Consider the following 17,920-nt stretch of genomic DNA (forward strand, 5'->3'; position numbering starts at 1 on the left):
TTTACTCAGTACATTGTTGAAGCAACTTTACAGCATCAAGTCTTCTTGTGTATCACTCGACAAGCTTGGCACACCTGTATTTGGGGAGTTTCTCCCATTTTTCTCTGCAAATCCTCTCAAGCTCTGTCAGGTTGGATGGGGTGCGATACTGCATAGCTATTTTCAGGTGTCTCCAGAGATGTTCGATTGGGTTTAAGTCCAGGCTCTGGCTGGGCCACTCAGAGACTTATCCTGAAGCCACTCCTGCATTGTCTTGGCTGTGTGCTTAGGGTCGTTGTCCTGTTGGAAGGTGAACCTTTGTCCCAGTCTGAGGTCCTGAGCACTCTGGAGCAGTTTTTCATCAAGAATCGCTCTGTACCTTGCTCCGTTCATCTTTCCCTCGATCCTGACTAGTCTCCCAGTCGCTGCTTCTGAAAAACATCCCCAAAGCATGATGCTGCCGCCACCATGCTTCACCGTAGGGATGGTGCCAGGTTTCCTCCAGACGGGACGCTTGGCATTCAGGCCAAAGAGTTCAATCTTGCTTTCATCAGACCAGAGAATCTTTTTTCTCATGGTCTGAAAGTCTTTAGGTGCCTTTTGCAAAACTCTAAGCGGGCTGTCATGGGCCTTTTACTGAGGAGTGGCATCCGTCTGGCAACTCTACCATAAAGGCCTGATTGGTGGAGTGCTGCAGAGATGGTTGTCTTTCTGGAAGGTTCTCCCATCTCCGCAAAGGAACTCTAGTGCTCTGTCAGAGTGACCATTGGGTTCTTGGTCATCTCCCTGACCAAAGCCCTTCTCCCCCGATTGCTCAGTTTGGCTGGGCGCCAACTCTAGGAAGGGTATTGGTGGTTCCAAACTTCTTCCATTTAAGAATGATGGAGCCCACTGTGTTCTTGGGGATCTTCAATGCCGCATAATCTTTTGGTAACCTTCCCCAGATCTGTGCCTCGACACAATCCTGTCTTTGAGCTTTATGGACAAGTCCTTCGATCTCATAGCTTGGTTTTTGCTCTTACTCTTGGTTTTTGGACCTTATATTGACAGGTCTATGCCTTTCCAAATCATGTCCAATCAATTGAATTTACCACAGGTGAACTCCAATCAAGTTATAGAAACATCTCAAGGATAATCAATGCAAACAGGATGTACCTGAGATAAATTTTGAGTCGCATAGCAAAGGGTCTGAATACCCTGTAAATAAGCTATTTGTGTTTTTTATATATATATTTGCCAAAAACTCAAACTTTTGGGAATAGTGACACTTATAGAGCATGATGCCTCAAGACTCAATTTCACATATATAGCCACCCATAATCCCTATTCAGTCCATCACACCTAAAGATGTTGTAATCAGCAATTCTTTATCTCCTAATTGGCTAGAGTTGTTGCGTAACAGATGACCATTCATTTAATTGCAAATCTACATCGTAGTTGTTCAGGGATGGATACCACATCCACACTGCACATTATTATTTTCAAATATCTGACATTATTATCAAATCGTATGACACATTACAGACAATGGTAAACTACGGACTGTAGTTATGCCTGACCAAAACATGAATTTATTATGTAGATATGTTGACCTATTGTAAAGTGAGATACTCATGTGGTAGAGCAAGTCTGTCCTCTGTGGTCTGCAGATGGGATGGCAGCCATTTTGGTTTCAAACTAACTATGACTCTGTCAACTCACAGGTAGGCCTACTGTAGTCACACTGCTATTAGATTAAATAAATATTTTACTAGCCATATTTTACTAGACATATAAAAAATACAAAACTTACAGTTGAGTAAATCACATGAAAACAGATTATGATACAGATTGGCCTATTCTTTTTTCATCATAATACCTCATTTCTGCCTATTTCATTGTATAGAGGGACTACATCATTCAAATGGAAAACATGTCTCTTACTTTCTTCTACAGGAGCATTAGGTGCATGTGTTAGTGATCGCATATTCATTTCCAACTGACCAGAACAATGTGGTCTGCTTGAAGCTTATGACACGACTCGTCTCCCCTATCTGACATAAATGACTTCTATGTATAGAACAAGTTGATTTCCAAAACACTATATTCACCAATTTACACATTTGAGTTTTTGCATTAGAAAATGTTTTTTGTTGTTGTGGCTAAAAACGATATATCCATTGTTTAGCTCGAATGGAATGTTCCTATCCTTGTATATTTGACTGCAACATGTGGTTGTTTAACCTAGCTACTGTATCTTTAAGAGAAATGCACTTACTGTAAGTCGCTCTGGATAAGAGCATCTTCTAAATGACAGAAATGTTTAACGTACAGATCTCATGTTGCTGTATTGAATACTTAATATATATATATACTGTATATATATATATATACTGTATATATTGATGTCCCAAATGTATCATTTGTACAGTTATTTTAAAAATGTAGTTGTTTGTTACATTTGATTGTAAAAAGTGGCAGCACTACTTATTTCTCTGAGTGAGCCATATACATATAGCATATTGCCAAAAAACATGATTGTCTCTCTGAAATGCAACCTTCAAGTGATAGATTTTAAACAAATACATGACTGTCATTGAATTACCCCATGCCATGATTAGATAGCGAATAAACCCACCAATCTCTTTCATAATTTATTTAAACAATATTAGCTAATATACCAACACTTCTAAAAATGGATATATAGCATTTTGGAATGAAACGTCATATGTAAACTGATATATACAGTATGTATGCAAGCATGACATTAATAGATACAGTATGACTGAATGTAGGCTTATACTATAGGTCTCTCTGTTTTCTCAGTTTGAAACAGCTAGGAACCCTATCTTACTGTATCTTTCAGATACAGTATATCTGGTGTCCATCCCTAATGGCAGAGCCATTAAAACACATGGGCGACTCTCATCAACTGTCACTCACGTGTGACAGAACACCCATTGTTAGTGAGAGATGACACAAACTCAAAGGACTTGTTCTTCCCAATCCCTTGGTGCAGGCTGAGTTCCAGTTACACTGTGTGCTGAGTGCTCTGGGCACATGCACAGATCATATCCCTAGGAGTGACAGGATACACACACAGACAGCCTTGAGGAAAAAACAGGGCTTTTGTCCCAGACAATGGAGACATCACTGGAATTGTAATCCTACCACAGTGGTGCATTTACAGCTTCCCTTTGCAAGGCTATATGCCCATGTCTGTGTAATTTGTAAGGTTGTTGTCTGCATTTGACAAGTTTCAAGTTGAATTAGTCGTAGGGGAGAGTGGTGTAAGTTGAGCCACCCTTGTTTCCAAGAAACCATACAAAAAAATGTATAATTTTACCTAATATTAAGGAAGAGGTCATCACTTCATCGAGGTCTGTGAAGGAAAACAAAAGTGGAAAGCAAGTTAGGTCCCAAAAATGTATTTTCACCAAGTCAAATTAATTTATTGTGTAAGAGGTTTCATGATGCTTGTATATAAACCAAAGTAGATCATTGTAAAATTGTTCTATACATCAGTTGGGGTCTCTACTCAGGTTTAATATAAGGTCCTGAACTTAGCATGAAAGTGCATCCTTGTAGCTGTGTGGGCTAATATAGTCAAAATGTTTGCCTCGGGGTAAGTTGAGACAATGGCCATGGGATAAGTTGAGCCAATGGTTGATCCAATGGCAAGTTGAGCAAATTGAAGTGTTTTCTTCCCAGCCTTAATGTAAGGCATTATCGCTGGGATATGAAGTAACAACCAGGCCTGGCCTATGTTAAAAGTGTTTTTAAAATGGTTTTAGGTGTTAAGCTTGTGTTAAAAGATGTTTAAAATGATTAATAGACAAAAAAGCAATTGTGATTGCATTGAATTGTGTTTGGGAAATAAAAGGTAGAGTTAATATTTCATTCAGTACAGAAATTTGTTGGCAGCTTAACGTTCCCTGTCCTGCCGCTCAACTTACCCCATACCCAGGGTAAGTTGTGCCAAGAGACCACTTTTTAGGACAAGCTACACTATATATACAAAAGTATGTGGACATCCAATCAAATGAGTGGATTCGGCTATTCAACACCACACCCGTTGCTAACAGGTGTATAAAATCAAGCACACTGCCATGCAATCTCCATAGACAAACATCAGTCAGAAGAGCTCAGTGACTTTCAACGTGGCACCATCATAGGATGCCACCTTTCCAACAAGTCAGTTCATAAAATTTCTGCCCTGCTAGAGCTGCCCCGGTAAGTGCTGTTATTGTGAAGTGAAAACGTTTAGGAGCAACAACGGCTCAGCCATGAAGTGGTAGGCCAAACAAGCTCACAGAACGGGACTGCTGAGTGCTGAAGCGCTTACCTCGTAAAAATCGTCTGTCCTCGGTTTCAACACTCACTACTGAGTTCAAAACTGCCTGCAACGTCTGTTTGTCAGGAGCTTAATGAAATGGGTTTCCATAGCCGAGCAGCAGCACACAAGCCTAACATAACTATGCACAATGCGAAGTTTTGGCTGGAGTGGTGTAAAGTTCGCCGCCATTTGATTCTGGAGCAGTGGAATCACGCTTCACCATCTGGCAGTCCGACTACCGAATCTGGGTTTGGCGGATGCCAGGAGAACGCTACCTGCCACAATGCATAGTGCCAACTGTAAAGTTCGGTGGAGGGGGAATAATGGTCTTGGGCTGTTTTTCATGGTTCTGACTAGGCCCCTTAGTTCCAGTGAAGGGAAATGTTAACGCTACAGCATACAATGACATTCTAGACGATTCTGTGCTTCCACTTTGTGGCAACAGTTTAGGGAAGACCCTTTCCTGTTTCAGCATGACAGAGCCTCCGTGCACAAAGCGAGGTCCATGCAGAAATGGTTTGTCGAGATCGGTCTGGAATCGAGATTTGACTGGCCTGCACAGAGCCCTGACCTCAACCCCATCGAACGCCTTTGAAATGAATTCACCCAACATCAGTGCCCAATCTCACTAATGTTCTTGTAGCTGAATGGAAGCAAGTCCCTGCAACAATCTAGTAGAAAGCCTACCAAAAGAGTGGAGGCTGTTATAGCAGCAAAGGGGGGACCAACTCCATAGTAATGCCCTTGATTTTGGAATGAGATGTTCGACGAGGCGTGTCCACATACTTTAGGTTATGTAGTGTGTGTTTTCAAAACCGTAATGTTTACATGAATTCTGATAATTTCCATGGATACAAAACATCCTGAAATATAAACTCATAAAAAAAAGAAAAGTTCTCACTGTCAACTGCGTTTATTTTCAGCAAACTTAACATGTGTAAATATTTGTACTGTATGAACATAACTTGATCCAACAACTGAGACATAAACTGAACAAGTTCCACAGACATGTGACTAACAGAAATAGAATAATGTGTCCCTGAACAAAGGGGGTGGGTCAAAATCAAAAGTAACAGTCAGTAGCTGGTGTAGCCACCAGCTGCATTAAGTACTGCAGTGCATCTCCTCCTCATGGACTGCACCAGATTTGCCAGTTCTTGCTGTGAGATGTTACCCCACTCTTCCACCAAAGCACCTGCAAGTTCCCAGACATTTCTGGGGGGAATGGCACTAGCCCTAGCCCTCACCCTCCGATCCAACAGGTCTCAGATGTGCTCAATGGGATTGAGATCCGGGCTCTTCGCTGGCCATGGCAGAACACTGACATTCCTCTCTTGCAGGAAATCACGCACAGAACGAGCAGTATGGCTGGTGGCATCGTCATGCTGGAGGGTCATGTCAGGATGAGCCTGCAGGAAGGGTAACACATGAGGGAGGAAGATGTCTTCCCTGTAACACACAGCGTTGAGATTGCCTGCAATGACAACAAGCTCAGTCCAATGATGCTGTGATACACCGCCCCAGACCATGACGGACCCTCCACCTCCAAATCGATCTCGCTCTAGAGTACAGGCCTCAGTGTAATGCTCATTCTTTCGACGATAAACGCGAATCCGACCATCACCCCTGGTGAGACAAAATGTTTTCATGAGAAGAACGATTTTGGGGATTTCTGCTGGTCTGACAAACAGCACTGCAGTTCTGCCACTTTCCAACGTAGATGCAGAATTGTGACATAGGTGGGTGCGCTGGATTGACGCGCAGCCCAGGCTAAAAAACTGATCTCTGAATTTAAATATAGGATTTTGATGGGGATTTTTTCATCTCTTGAGAAGAACGCATTTCACTACCTCACCAACCTGACGTATGCCGATCTTAGTGGTAATAAACTAGTTGTTGCCAATACGAATCAATTCAACTCACTGAATAATGTCCTGCTCAATCTGGCCATTAAATCAGAAATGGTTTAAGTATGCTCTGTCAAAAGAGAAAATTGACCTGAATGACAACCCTTTGGCATGCAACTGTTCCAACATTGAATTAATTGGTTGGATTCAGAGCAATACCAATAAAGTGATTTACATAGGAAATGTGTTGGTTCAAAGGAAAGGTTATCAGATGTGCATTTGCTGGCATGTTACAATTTGGACATGTTATGTCAATGGCAATTTTAGCAATTGCATGTGTCATAATAAAAAAACTAAGAAAGAAATACAGAGGATATGAAATGCTTTGAAGGGTAACACTTTATTTGGAAATAGTCCCCTGCAGATGGTAAAGAATAATGTTCAACATGCTATCAACAAACTGTTCAGCTAACTATCCACTAACCATAGCCCAACCCTAAACTTAACTTAAAACAAAAGTAAGCTGTTGCATATCAACAGTTGCAGATGACAGTTTGAGCATCTTAACGGGACTATATAAGTAAGTGGGTCAGAACTAAGTTTAGTTCATTGACTAAAACAAATCAGGGTAGTTCTTCCATATCCATTAGAACTGAACATACCAAGGATAAATACAAGGCCAGGCATGCCGTTTTAGTATATCTCTTCATAATCTTTATATCACAATGACACAAATAATATTGCATATTCCGATTTTTCATGATCATTTCATTAAATCAATAAAGAAAAGAAACTGACTTTTATCATGCCTTTTTATTTTCAGTGTTATGCAACTTTAGAAGTATAAATATCTGTTTTAATATACATCTATGACATCCATAGAGATTTCCTTGGGCGAAATACAAAAACTCAAACATCTTTATTGTACAAATCCTAAAAGACAAACCATAGTGAGCAAATTCATCTAATACTAGTTTCACACATAAAGGAAAAAAGGAAACTCCAAAAACAAGCAGGACAATGTGGGACCCGACAGATGTTGAAACAGAGACATTGACCACCACACAGATAAGACAGTCTAACACAACTGGGTGGCTGGGTAGGTGAGGAAGTCACAGACACTACCAACACGAACATATTTCCTGTGACGTAGCGTATAGATTTGGCAAATCATTAACACAATATACAAAATATACATCCATGAAGTATTTGTAAACAAACACTGAATGTGCTATTTTTAAAGGATTTAAACATCTAATCAGAAAAAAAAGGCATGGGGACAAATAGACTCTCCATCATTCAAAGAGCGTTTTCTGATTCATTTCCATCTGTATCCACCCCCTGGGCACAGATGTCAGTTCAACGTCTTGTTTTGATTTACATTTGGTTGAGTTGTCATCTAATGTAAATTCAACGTGAAATCAACAAAACATGTCACCATGTCATTGAATTTTGGTTAAAGTTAGGTGCAAAAAAAAATATGAAATTCTCTTACATTGATGACTTTCTTCAAATCCAATCAGTTTTTCACGTTCATTCAACGTCATCCCATTGAATCTTTTTGGTTGAAATGACGTGCAAACAAGGTTGACTCAACCAGCTTTTGCCCAGTGGGAAGAGCCTGTTTGATAGGGAACAACATTCTCATCTCAATCATTCTTTCTACTAACTAGTACAACTAGAAGGAAGGGGAAAGGTGTCTAATATTAAGGTGACCTTTTTCTCTCCCTCCAAATATTTGACAATACATTTACAATAACTAAATGAGAATAGTAAAACTTCAGAATCTTATTAAAAAAAAAATCTTTACAATCAATCTCATTTGTTATTTTCCACAATGTGCATTCGTGGGTACAGTTGACCATTTATGTAAATATATAGCGTCCCGTTTAGTTTTTGTTTGCCTCCCTAAGATAAAGTAGATTGTTTATTGTTATGACATAGCCTACCTTATAGAGTAAATATTGTATAGCATATTTCAAAATCTATTTTGTGTTGGATATTTAGGGTATGCAATCAAAAGGCCTGGCAGCTAAACTACAGGATATGCCCACGTCAGCGTAAAAGAAGTCCACTGTTTTTTGATACACAAAGCCAGTATAATCACCTAAACATCAGCTGTCTAGAATAATGACTTATGTATATAAGATTTGTATATTGGTGCATTTTGTTCTTAGAAAATAAGTAATTTCAAGCCTATTGTTAGCTAGACATTTAACTGGATATTATTTTCATCTGGCTAATCTGGGACATAAATGTTGGCTACTGCATTGCTTACGGAAAAAGAAAAGAAAAAACATGAGTTGAATGAAAATGACAAAAACAATACAAACAATAGAACACAACTTCAGAAGTTTATCTGAAATCTAATCTCTTGCAACCCTGACATTACCAATATATTTTCTAGACGTTTCCTTGAATTTTAGCCCTTTTTAATTTACCATACCCAAAAATGCATTTCCCATTGTATGAATATCTAATCGCACAAATATAAACAAAACTGGAAAACAACACCCAATAAGATGCAGATTACTCCTTAAAAACGGACTTTCAAAGATCTCTTCCACAGTGTGGCAAACGTACTTAGAATTGTTGGTTCATTCCATCAACTCATTGAGCTTGCATTCTACACATTGTCATAATAACATACATATTTTCTCAGTGAAATATTCCAGTGTATTACAATTCTTCACACATTATGGCAAAATCGAGATTGAACACATTCTTGGGAACCACTTGCCTCTCAGTTTTTTATTTGTTTATTTTCAACACTACATTTTTGAGGAAAAGCACAATTGCCCATTTATGCTTTATTTCTATTCAAGTAAAATTCAGAACATATCAGAACTGTTAAAATTACTATGTTAGAGAGGATGTCTTTTGGATAGGTAGATAGACATTATGTTAGCTTATTCTAGACCACAGAATTATCAAGCAGAACATGATTCTGAAATGACATCACTGAGTATACAAACATGACATTGCAAAATATATACATATAAAACAAACACTTATATTTACTTAAGCCCATGTATCCCAATTTTTACAGTTAGTGTTGACATAATTACTTACAAGATATTGCATAAAAATCAAAGGTTAAGAAATGTAGAGATGTGAAAGGAATGTGAATTACAACATAACCTGCTAAGAACAGCAAGTTTTTTTTTTAAATTCCCCATAACCCTAAGGCCTCTTCCACTAAATATGATTCCAGAACCGTAAGATGATTCCATATTAAATAGTTATAGGTAAGAAGTACAGAACATAGTGCGTTTCTTCTGTGCACCGCTACCCAAATCCAAAAAAAGCTAACTTCACTTCTCGGTAATAAAAAAGAAAGAAAAAGCGACATAAGATAAAGTATCGAAACAAACTTGGTGATATTTGACTTCGGTATAACGAGTGCGAGTGAATGATCTGCATCAATATCACACCACTTAAATGGTTGACTGGATGATGTGCCATGACTACTGTGTTTTCAGCTCACACAACTCTGAGTGGGAGTGAAATGGACATAGTTCAGTCTACACGCATTGAAAGTCTGCTACCTTCAATGTCAGGTGCTCTAAACCCAGACCGCTAAACCCAGTGCAATTCAATTCAACCTGCCCCCTGACATATTGATTGCACATTGCACTCTGCTGTCAATTAAAAATAAAGCCCACCAAACTATCACCAGATACAAATTTGACACCTTTGTTACACACAGCAGAGAACCACAAATGAGCAGCAAATCAGTCTACATTCAGTCCAAAAACATTAGACATTTATTGTATCGACCAAGCATTCACAATCACCACCACACACACACACAAAAATCTGTCTCTCTCACGCAATATAAACACTGAAGTAACAGCTTCCCCGGTTCTCAAAAAAAATAAGGCATGATGACACTACTAACAAAAACAAAAATGTTTTATTTCGGACATATCGCAAAAGCAAAGGTGGCTGCCATCGTATTTTTTTTATCCCGCATTTACTTTCTGTTTGCGGGGCCACGTGGCAAATCCTTCGATTGCTTGTGTCGGGCCAACTCTTTGTCTGAACCTGTGGCTTCTTTCACCACAGCAGCCACTCTTGAAGTCTCTCTCTTGGTGTTTTTCTGTGCAGACGCTACCTCTTGAGCAGATTCCCCTTTCTTCTTGTCAGCCTGTTCTTTTCGGCTGGAGGTTACCTGCTTGTCAGAGTTAGTGACCCTGGGTTCAGCTGTGCTGGGTTTGGCCTGGGGGGTGCTGTTGCTGGGGGTGGTGGCTGCTGGCCCAGTGGCATCCACCCCACCCAGGCCCCTATAAGAGTCCAACCTAAGGCCTTCCGACCTAGGGGCCTCTTCCCTAGGCTTCCCCTGGTCCTCCCTGGAGGTCTGGACCACAGCCTCCTGCCCGGTGCTGCCGCTGGCCCTGCTTGAGAGAGTTCCACCGTTGGGTGGGTGTGCTTCTCTTCTCACTGCTGGGGCTGGCACCACTGGTACAGGGGCGGACTGGGAGGGAGCATTGGCCCAGGTCGGAGGCTCTTTCTGAGCTTGTCGGGTTGCAGCAAAGGCTGGCTCTTTCATGACAGTGGTTGCGTTTGGGGCAAGAGTTTTGTGAGGGGGTGATTTATGTTTTGAATCTACGATTTGTCTGACAACTGTTGAAGTAGTGATTTCCTTTTGTTTTGAGTTGATTGAGATTGAGATAGAGGTTTTCTGAGGGGCTGATTTCTGTTTTGAGTCCAGGTTATCTTTGATGACTTGGGCTGGAGTTGGGGCAAAGGTGTGGGGTTCGGGTTCTTTCTGTTTCTTTTTGGGGTCAGAGTTTTGTCTGACAACTGGAGTTAGGGCAGGAATTTGGGACAAAGATTCCTTTAGTTTGGAGACTGAACATTCTTTCACATGGCTTTGAACTGAGGTTTTGAGTAGGGGATCTTTCTGTTTTGAGTCTGGGATTTCTTTGACCATTGAGACCGGGGTTTTCTGAGATGACTCTTGTGGTTTTGAACCCAGGCTTCCTTTGACGACTGGGGCAGGAGTTTTTGCTTCATACCTCCCCCTCTCCTCCTCTGTCTTCCCAAAAGTTTGTGAAGGGAGAGGTGAGTCAGATCTTGGCTTAGTTTCGGGATTGAAGATTGTTTGTTTTGTTGAAGCGGGACTTGGTGGTGACTGTTTCACTGTCCGCACAGGACTTGTCTCTTTGATATTTACATCAACAGTTTGCTTTTTAGTGATGGGTATTTCTGTCTCAAGAGCCCCTTTGACCCAAGCCTTTTCAGCAGGTCGATGTGTTAAAGATAACTGCTCTCGCTCTCCAGTCTTTGCATTGCTACCCTTCATCTTTGGTGAAGTGGGATCTTCTCTACTTTGCTTTGCTACACTACTATTTGCTACCTGACTGCTAATGGTACAAGCATATTTTCTTTGATCACACCTTTGTGTTGCTTCTGTTTTACCAGTTGCATTGTACAACATTTCTTTAGACAAAACACATTTTACATCCACTTTAGGACTTGTCTCTCTGACTTCGGTCATTTTATCCCTTCCTGCGTTTGCAGTTTTGAGCTCCTCAACAGCAGACACACTGGCAGGTTCATTGGCATTGTTTGGAACTGGCCTGTTGCTTTGAACCTTGTCCGGATTTTGGGTTTTCTCCATGCCATGCTGTTTTTGAGAAGCTTGACCACTTGTTCGGTTCTTATCTCCAAGACTAGAGATTGGAGCAGGGATGGACGTTTGCATTGTGGTCCCTGTCGAGGGACTGCTGCATACCATCTGCTGCTTTGACAGGTATGGAGTCTGCTCTAAAATATATTGTACAAATGTAGTGATGCTACCTGTATTCTCAGCTGGTCCTTGTTTCTCATTGCTCTGCAGGTAACTGGGCCCTGACTGACAATCTGAACTTTGCTTCACTGGTACAGCTACATGAGGGGAAGTTGTATGAACCTCCACCTTTGGGGCAGGGACGGATGGTGCAGTCTTCCTGGGATTCCCTGGCTTTGCGGCGACAACTGTATCGGATGTCTTGGAGATATCAATGTTGTTTTGCTGTGCAGGAGCTGAAGTCTCTTGAGGTGGTTCTACCTCCTCCTCCTGGTCTTCGTTGCTGACCTCCCGTATGGAGGGCGTCTTCCCGCAGTGGGAAAAGTGGGCGCTGTGGCGGGATGTCCTATGATCGTGAGCTATCATACTGGACCTGCTCTCTTGTTTCCCACCAAAGTCGGAGACCTCTGCCTTGGAGGAAGGGGGTTCAATGTGACTAGGTCTGTCGTGTGGCGTCTCACCACTGCTACTGCATTTAAACCCAGTGTTGGAAATACTAGCCTCTTTGGCGGGAACTGGGCTGCTGAGGGCCACAACAGCTGCAGGGCTTAGTATACTGGTGGGGGGGCTCTTCTGCTTGTCAGAGGGTTTGAGCAGGGGAATCAACACCTGCCACTCAACTGGGCTTTGCAGCCACGTGGGTATCCCTATTGAGCCGCCATCACTGTCGGCCATCTTGGAGAGGCAGGTGTCTGTTTTAGACACCCTTGGCCCGGAAAGAAGGCCAATGTCCAGGGTGCCCTCCAGGGGTTTGAGGGAGGAGACCAGACGCCCCTCCAGCTTGTATTCCGAGGAGGTCTTCCTGAGGGAGCATTCATTGGAGGAGATGAGCTGGAGTTTCTCCACGGCGCTTCCCTCCCCCCTCCCAGAAAACATCTTGGGGTTCAGGCCCTCAGGGCTGGTGTGGACGCTGCTCATTGTACTTTTGATGTGGTCTAGAGCCAGCGCTGAGTCCAGCTGCAGACTCTTGGAACGGATGGAGCCAAAATGGAGGCTCTCATGAATGCCGGGAGAGAGCCGACACATGCCGCCGTCTTCTCGCTCCTCGAACGACTGCCTCTTTCGGGCAAATTCCATGTTGGGGGCCTTGAAATCAAGCCTGTCTGGCTTACCGCCCTCTTTGCTCTGCCTGGACAGCTGCCACTCAGGCTTCTGGGGGCTCCAGTCAGGATGGATAGAGCACAGAGACGAGTCAGCGCTATTGCCCCCTAGTGGTTCGGGGGCGCCCTCACAGGCACGTGTGTTCAGCTTCTTATACAGGACATCTTTTAGGGTGAAGCTGGCAGCTTTGCCTTCCAGTGAGACTGTCTCTGAGCCTTGGCTTCTGCCCTGGCTTCTTCCTCCTTCAGCACCAGATGTATCAGACTCCTGTAGAGCGTCCTGCTTCTGCAGGGATTCTCGCCTCTCTGACCAGTCCTGTTTCTTCATCACCCCCTTGGCTTTCAGTTTCTCCTTGTCCAGCTCCTCCATAGACTCCTGCCGACCCATCTTGCGGCCAACGGGCCTCTTGAGGCAGCCCTGCTCAGCCGGCCGGACCCGGGTGATGGTCGGAGGCTCGCTGGGCGTCTCCTCCACACTCTGCAGGGTGTGGTGGTCCATGTCCCCAGGACGCACCTCCTCTCCCAGGGCCTCTTCCTGGGTCACCTCCAGGCTGTGCTTCCTGGAACACAGGTGCTTCTTGTCACCCGTGTAGGAGGGTGACAGCTTCTCCTCCGACTGCACCCGCTGGAGGAGTGGCGAGCGGGGCGGCTCCGCACTCTTGGGCCGTACCATGTGGCGGACAATGGTGGGGGGCGAGTGCATCTTGACTGGGAAGGCCTGGTTGGTCTTGGAGATCCCCATGGACCCATGGCTGAGTAAGGGAGATGGTGAGCGCTGCGGGGAGGTGGGTTGGGGGGTCGGAGATGGGGTGCGGGCCAGTGGGGAGAGGGGAATGCTGCCGGCGGACTTGCGACGGCCCTGTCGGAGCCTCTGGCCAGTCAGTTTGGGGCCCAGGCCGTGGAGGGTGCTGGGACGAATGTGGCAGGAGCCTGCGGGGGAGTTTGGAGCGCTGGAGCTCGGGGAGCTACTCTGAGAGGAGTTGCCACCTGGAAACACAGAGGGATTGACGTTATTCAACAAATAATATTTTATAGTGGTAAATATTGTACAACCTAATTCCAAGAAACATTGATTGTTTTACTGATAAACACTGCTCAATTCTAAAATGTATTTTATTGTGTACATTTAATTTATTCCATAAAATGTGAACGATTGACAGTCTATCTCACCTGACTGGTTGAAGTCGGGGGTGGGTCGGAAGGCTGCGGTGGGGGAGCGGGGGGACAGGCTGTGGGTAGGAGACCCTGGGAGACTCTCCCCAGAGGACAGGGAGCGGTTGAGAGAGGAGAAACTACGGCTGGTCTGCAGCAGAGGGGAGGGCTGCATGGCAAAACGCCTGAACACAGACCGCCGCCTGGAGAGAGAGGAGAGATGACAACGTCAGTCTACCAGTATGAGGCCCAGACACTCACTAGAATATATTTGTGGTCTAGACTCCAGAGAGCGTCTAATCTAAGAAAACTATCCTTAAAAATGTGTTATAACTTAACTCAGCAAAAAAAGAAACATCCTCTCACTGTCAACTGCATTTATTTTCTGCAAACTTAACATGTGTAAATAATTCCCCCCAGAAATGTCCGGGAACTTGCAAGTGCCTTGGTGTAAGAGTGGGGTAACATATCACAGCAAGAACTGGCAAATCTGGTGCAGTCCATGAGGAGGAGATGCACTGCAGTACTTAATGCAGCTGGTGGCCACACTAGATACTGACTGTCACTTTTGATATTGACCCCCCCTCTGTTCAGGGGCACATTATTCCATTTCTGTTAGTCACATGTCTGTGGAACTTGTTCAGTTTATGTCTCAGTTGTTGAATCTTGTTATGTTCATACAAATATTTACACATGTTAAGTTTGCTGAAAATAAATGCAGTTGAGAGTGAGAGGATGTTTCTTTTTTTGCTGAGTTAAGTTATAACACATTTTTAAGGATAGTTTTTCTTTTTTTTGCTGAGTTGATGATCATTGTTCTTAAATGGTGGTATAACAATGTTTATATTCTTGAGTAACCAATAAAACCATTCAGTCAATCAAAAATGAAAGCCACAGTGAGTTCTTTGGAATGAAAAAGTTGACTGACAGTAGTGATGAGTTGTCGTTGTCTAGTAGTGACAGAGGGAGTTTTAGCACTGTTGCAAGGAGCCACAGCTACACCCTGTGGTTATACTGTGTATGACAAAACCTGAAAAACGCTTGCTGTACAAGCTTACTAGTGACCTCTACAGAGCACACTGCATAGAGACCTAGCTCTAGTTAATTGGTTCATATCTAATAATGAAATGGTTTCTCATATCGAAATTCTTGCCTTTCTTGTGTCTTCTCCTTCTTGGGCTTCTTGGTGCGTCGGATCATCTTGCTCCTGCAGCTGTTCCTCCTGGCAGGCCCTGTTTTGATGGAGGTGTTCTCAAACGGTGTGGTGGAGATGGCCACCTTACTGCCACTCTGGAAAGGAAGCACATACATAAGATAAACTGGCCCAAAATGAATTAGCTCCATTGTGAGAGTGTTAAGTTAGAAACAGGGTTGGAAATAAAAAATAGTTGGCTGGACTACTGTAAATGAAATTACCGGTAGATAAACAGTGAGATATACAAGCTCCATCATGAGAATATCAAGTTACAAACTAGAAATACCTTTAAAACATACCTTATGCTTATACGATTACGTCACTACCATTTGTGGACAATAGTTACTAGCAATTACAGTACATGTGATGAAAGCTTTATATCCAATGGTTCTCTGACCTTGAGCAGCAGTTCCACCACCTCAGTGTGGACCAGGCCGTGGACCGGCTCTCCATTCACATGAGTGATGAGGTCACCAGCTTTCAGCCCCGCCTTCTGGGCCGGACCCGGGTCCTCCACATTCTAAACACACAGAAACACAGTTAACTACTTGTATCTATCATCACTCAATAATGAGCTCATATTGCAGTACAAAAACAAAACATTGTTTCCCATGGTACAGGTTTAATTGAATACAGCCACTAAACGTATTATTCAATATCCAATGACATAGATGAAAGTGTACTTTATTACCGGTACTTCATTAGCTATTTGACTGTGTTTGTCCCAACATGGTGAAACAAGGCTGTTCTTACTAAGACCGTGTGGTAGACAGTGTAGACATCACGGTCGCAGGCGTACACCGGGATGGCCCGCAGCGTGAAGCCAAACTTCTTCCCCGAGCTGTGGATGATGATTGGCTGCCGAGGGCAGATGACGCAGAGGGAGGAGTCTCGGCTGGGGGAGGAGTCACGAGAAGATGGGTCCGAGGAGAGGGAGTAGGGGGATATGGGGCTGGCCAGAGGGGACACCCCGAAGATATCTGGAACAATAAGATGGACAAATAAATGTCATTATTTTGAATGATTAAAAATGGCTGGAAATATCACAAAGCAGGCATTTAAGATATCTGGAAGAATGAGAAAGACATTTCTAATGATATCTGTACCAATATGAGACACACATTAATGAAGGGCATTTTACTAGGGGAAATAATGTGGCCATTGTGATACAATCAAGAGACTAATCTGGGAATCTGCCAGATAGTGTGAAAGCAAAATAAGTGTTGCCATATAAGTTTTTTGAATAGCACACCATCCATTTTTATCCTAATTTCATAGAGTGAATTCTAAAAATTCTTCAAACCAAAAACCCAGTGGAGGTTCATTTAAAGGTGAAAACACAGACGCACATACAAAGACCGCTACTGTCATTTCTATTGACCTGTTTTCCAGTGGCTCTCCCCTCAGTACCCAGCTGTTCCTATAAAGCCTGGGAGCCATGAATCACTGTGTCCCTGCTGGGAGTGAGACTTAAGGGATTTACTCCCCTCCCAACAGTGGAAGGGCCTCTCAGCTCACCACCCGAGTTAGTAGCTCCTCTTCTGGGCTACTGCGCACACAGCCACTCCATAAACTGGAGCCTCATCCCAGCAGGAGCTGTGCCAATTTCACATAGATCTTTCATCTCGGCATCTTTCATCTCTTTCACACTCCTCTCTCGAAATCCATCGCTCTAATTCTAATTATGTGCTCGCGCTTACTCCTCATCCTGTCCTCTAACCTCCTCTAAATCGAAATGCTAGAGATCACAGGGGTTGTGTGTGTGTGTGTGTGTGTGTGTGTGTGTGTGTGTGTGTGTGTGTGTGTGTGTGTGTGTGTTCTGTGTTTGTTGTGTGTGTTGTGTGTATCCTCTCACCTCCAGGGACATGAGGGAGAGGGCACTAGCTGAGACAGACTTGGAAACTTTGGCAACACCACCATGCTTATCCCCAGTCCATCGGGCTGCAGGCCGCCATGCTGCCTCCCAGGTCCATGGGAGTCTTGGAGGAGGAGTCAGGGCTGTCTACGCCCTCACCCTGGAAGGAAGCGGGTCCAGGTGCTCTGAAAACTACCTACAGACCAAAGAAGAACAGGGTACAATTATGTCCAAAATGTTCCATACATGTTTTTGTTACAGTCAAGCACATTAAAACATTGAACCATATTATAACTTTTTTGCTTTTGAATACCATTTGAACCCACAGTCTTAAACACCCAACATGATGCCCATATCTAGCATTATCCCTACATATTCTACCAGCTCTAACCAGTGCTCTTAGGCCCAGGCCTCCATACCAGAGAGAGTAGCCCCGCTGTGGGTGCTCCGGGGTGGTTGCGTCAGCCTCGTCCTCTCCGATGGAGGAAGCCACCTTGCTGGGTCCCCAGGACCAGGACTCCTCATCTCCATCCTCGGCCGAGATAGCAAACTTGGGGAGCAGGCCGGGCGGGCGAAGGCCCATTGCTAGTGCTCTCTGTGTCCGAGGATCGGGACAGGGAGTGCCTGAGGGGAGAAAATGAAATGGGTAAATATCAACCACCCTCAGAAAATAAACATTCAAA

At 43.5% G+C, this 17,920-nt stretch overlaps 1 protein-coding gene across 1 annotated transcript in view; it reads right to left on the reverse strand.

Moving 5' to 3' along the window:
* Positions 1 to 6,522: 6,522 nt before the first annotated feature.
* LOC111963935 (microtubule-associated serine/threonine-protein kinase 3-like) overlaps positions 6,523 to 17,920 on the reverse strand; it is a 181,591-nt gene continuing 170,193 nt past the window's right edge. The window contains 5 exon segments of the mRNA XM_023987530.2: positions 6,523 to 14,022; positions 14,206 to 14,390; positions 15,341 to 15,477; positions 15,780 to 15,902; positions 16,136 to 16,362. Coding sequence (XP_023843298.1) covers positions 10,118 to 14,022; positions 14,206 to 14,390; positions 15,341 to 15,477; positions 15,780 to 15,902; positions 16,136 to 16,362 — 4,577 coding nt within the window. The 3' untranslated portion in view covers positions 6,523 to 10,117.

The sequence above is a fragment of the Salvelinus sp. IW2-2015 genome, linkage group LG5, assembly GCF_002910315.2.
Source record: "Salvelinus sp. IW2-2015 linkage group LG5, ASM291031v2, whole genome shotgun sequence".
Classification (NCBI taxonomy): domain Eukaryota; kingdom Metazoa; phylum Chordata; class Actinopteri; order Salmoniformes; family Salmonidae; genus Salvelinus; species Salvelinus sp. IW2-2015.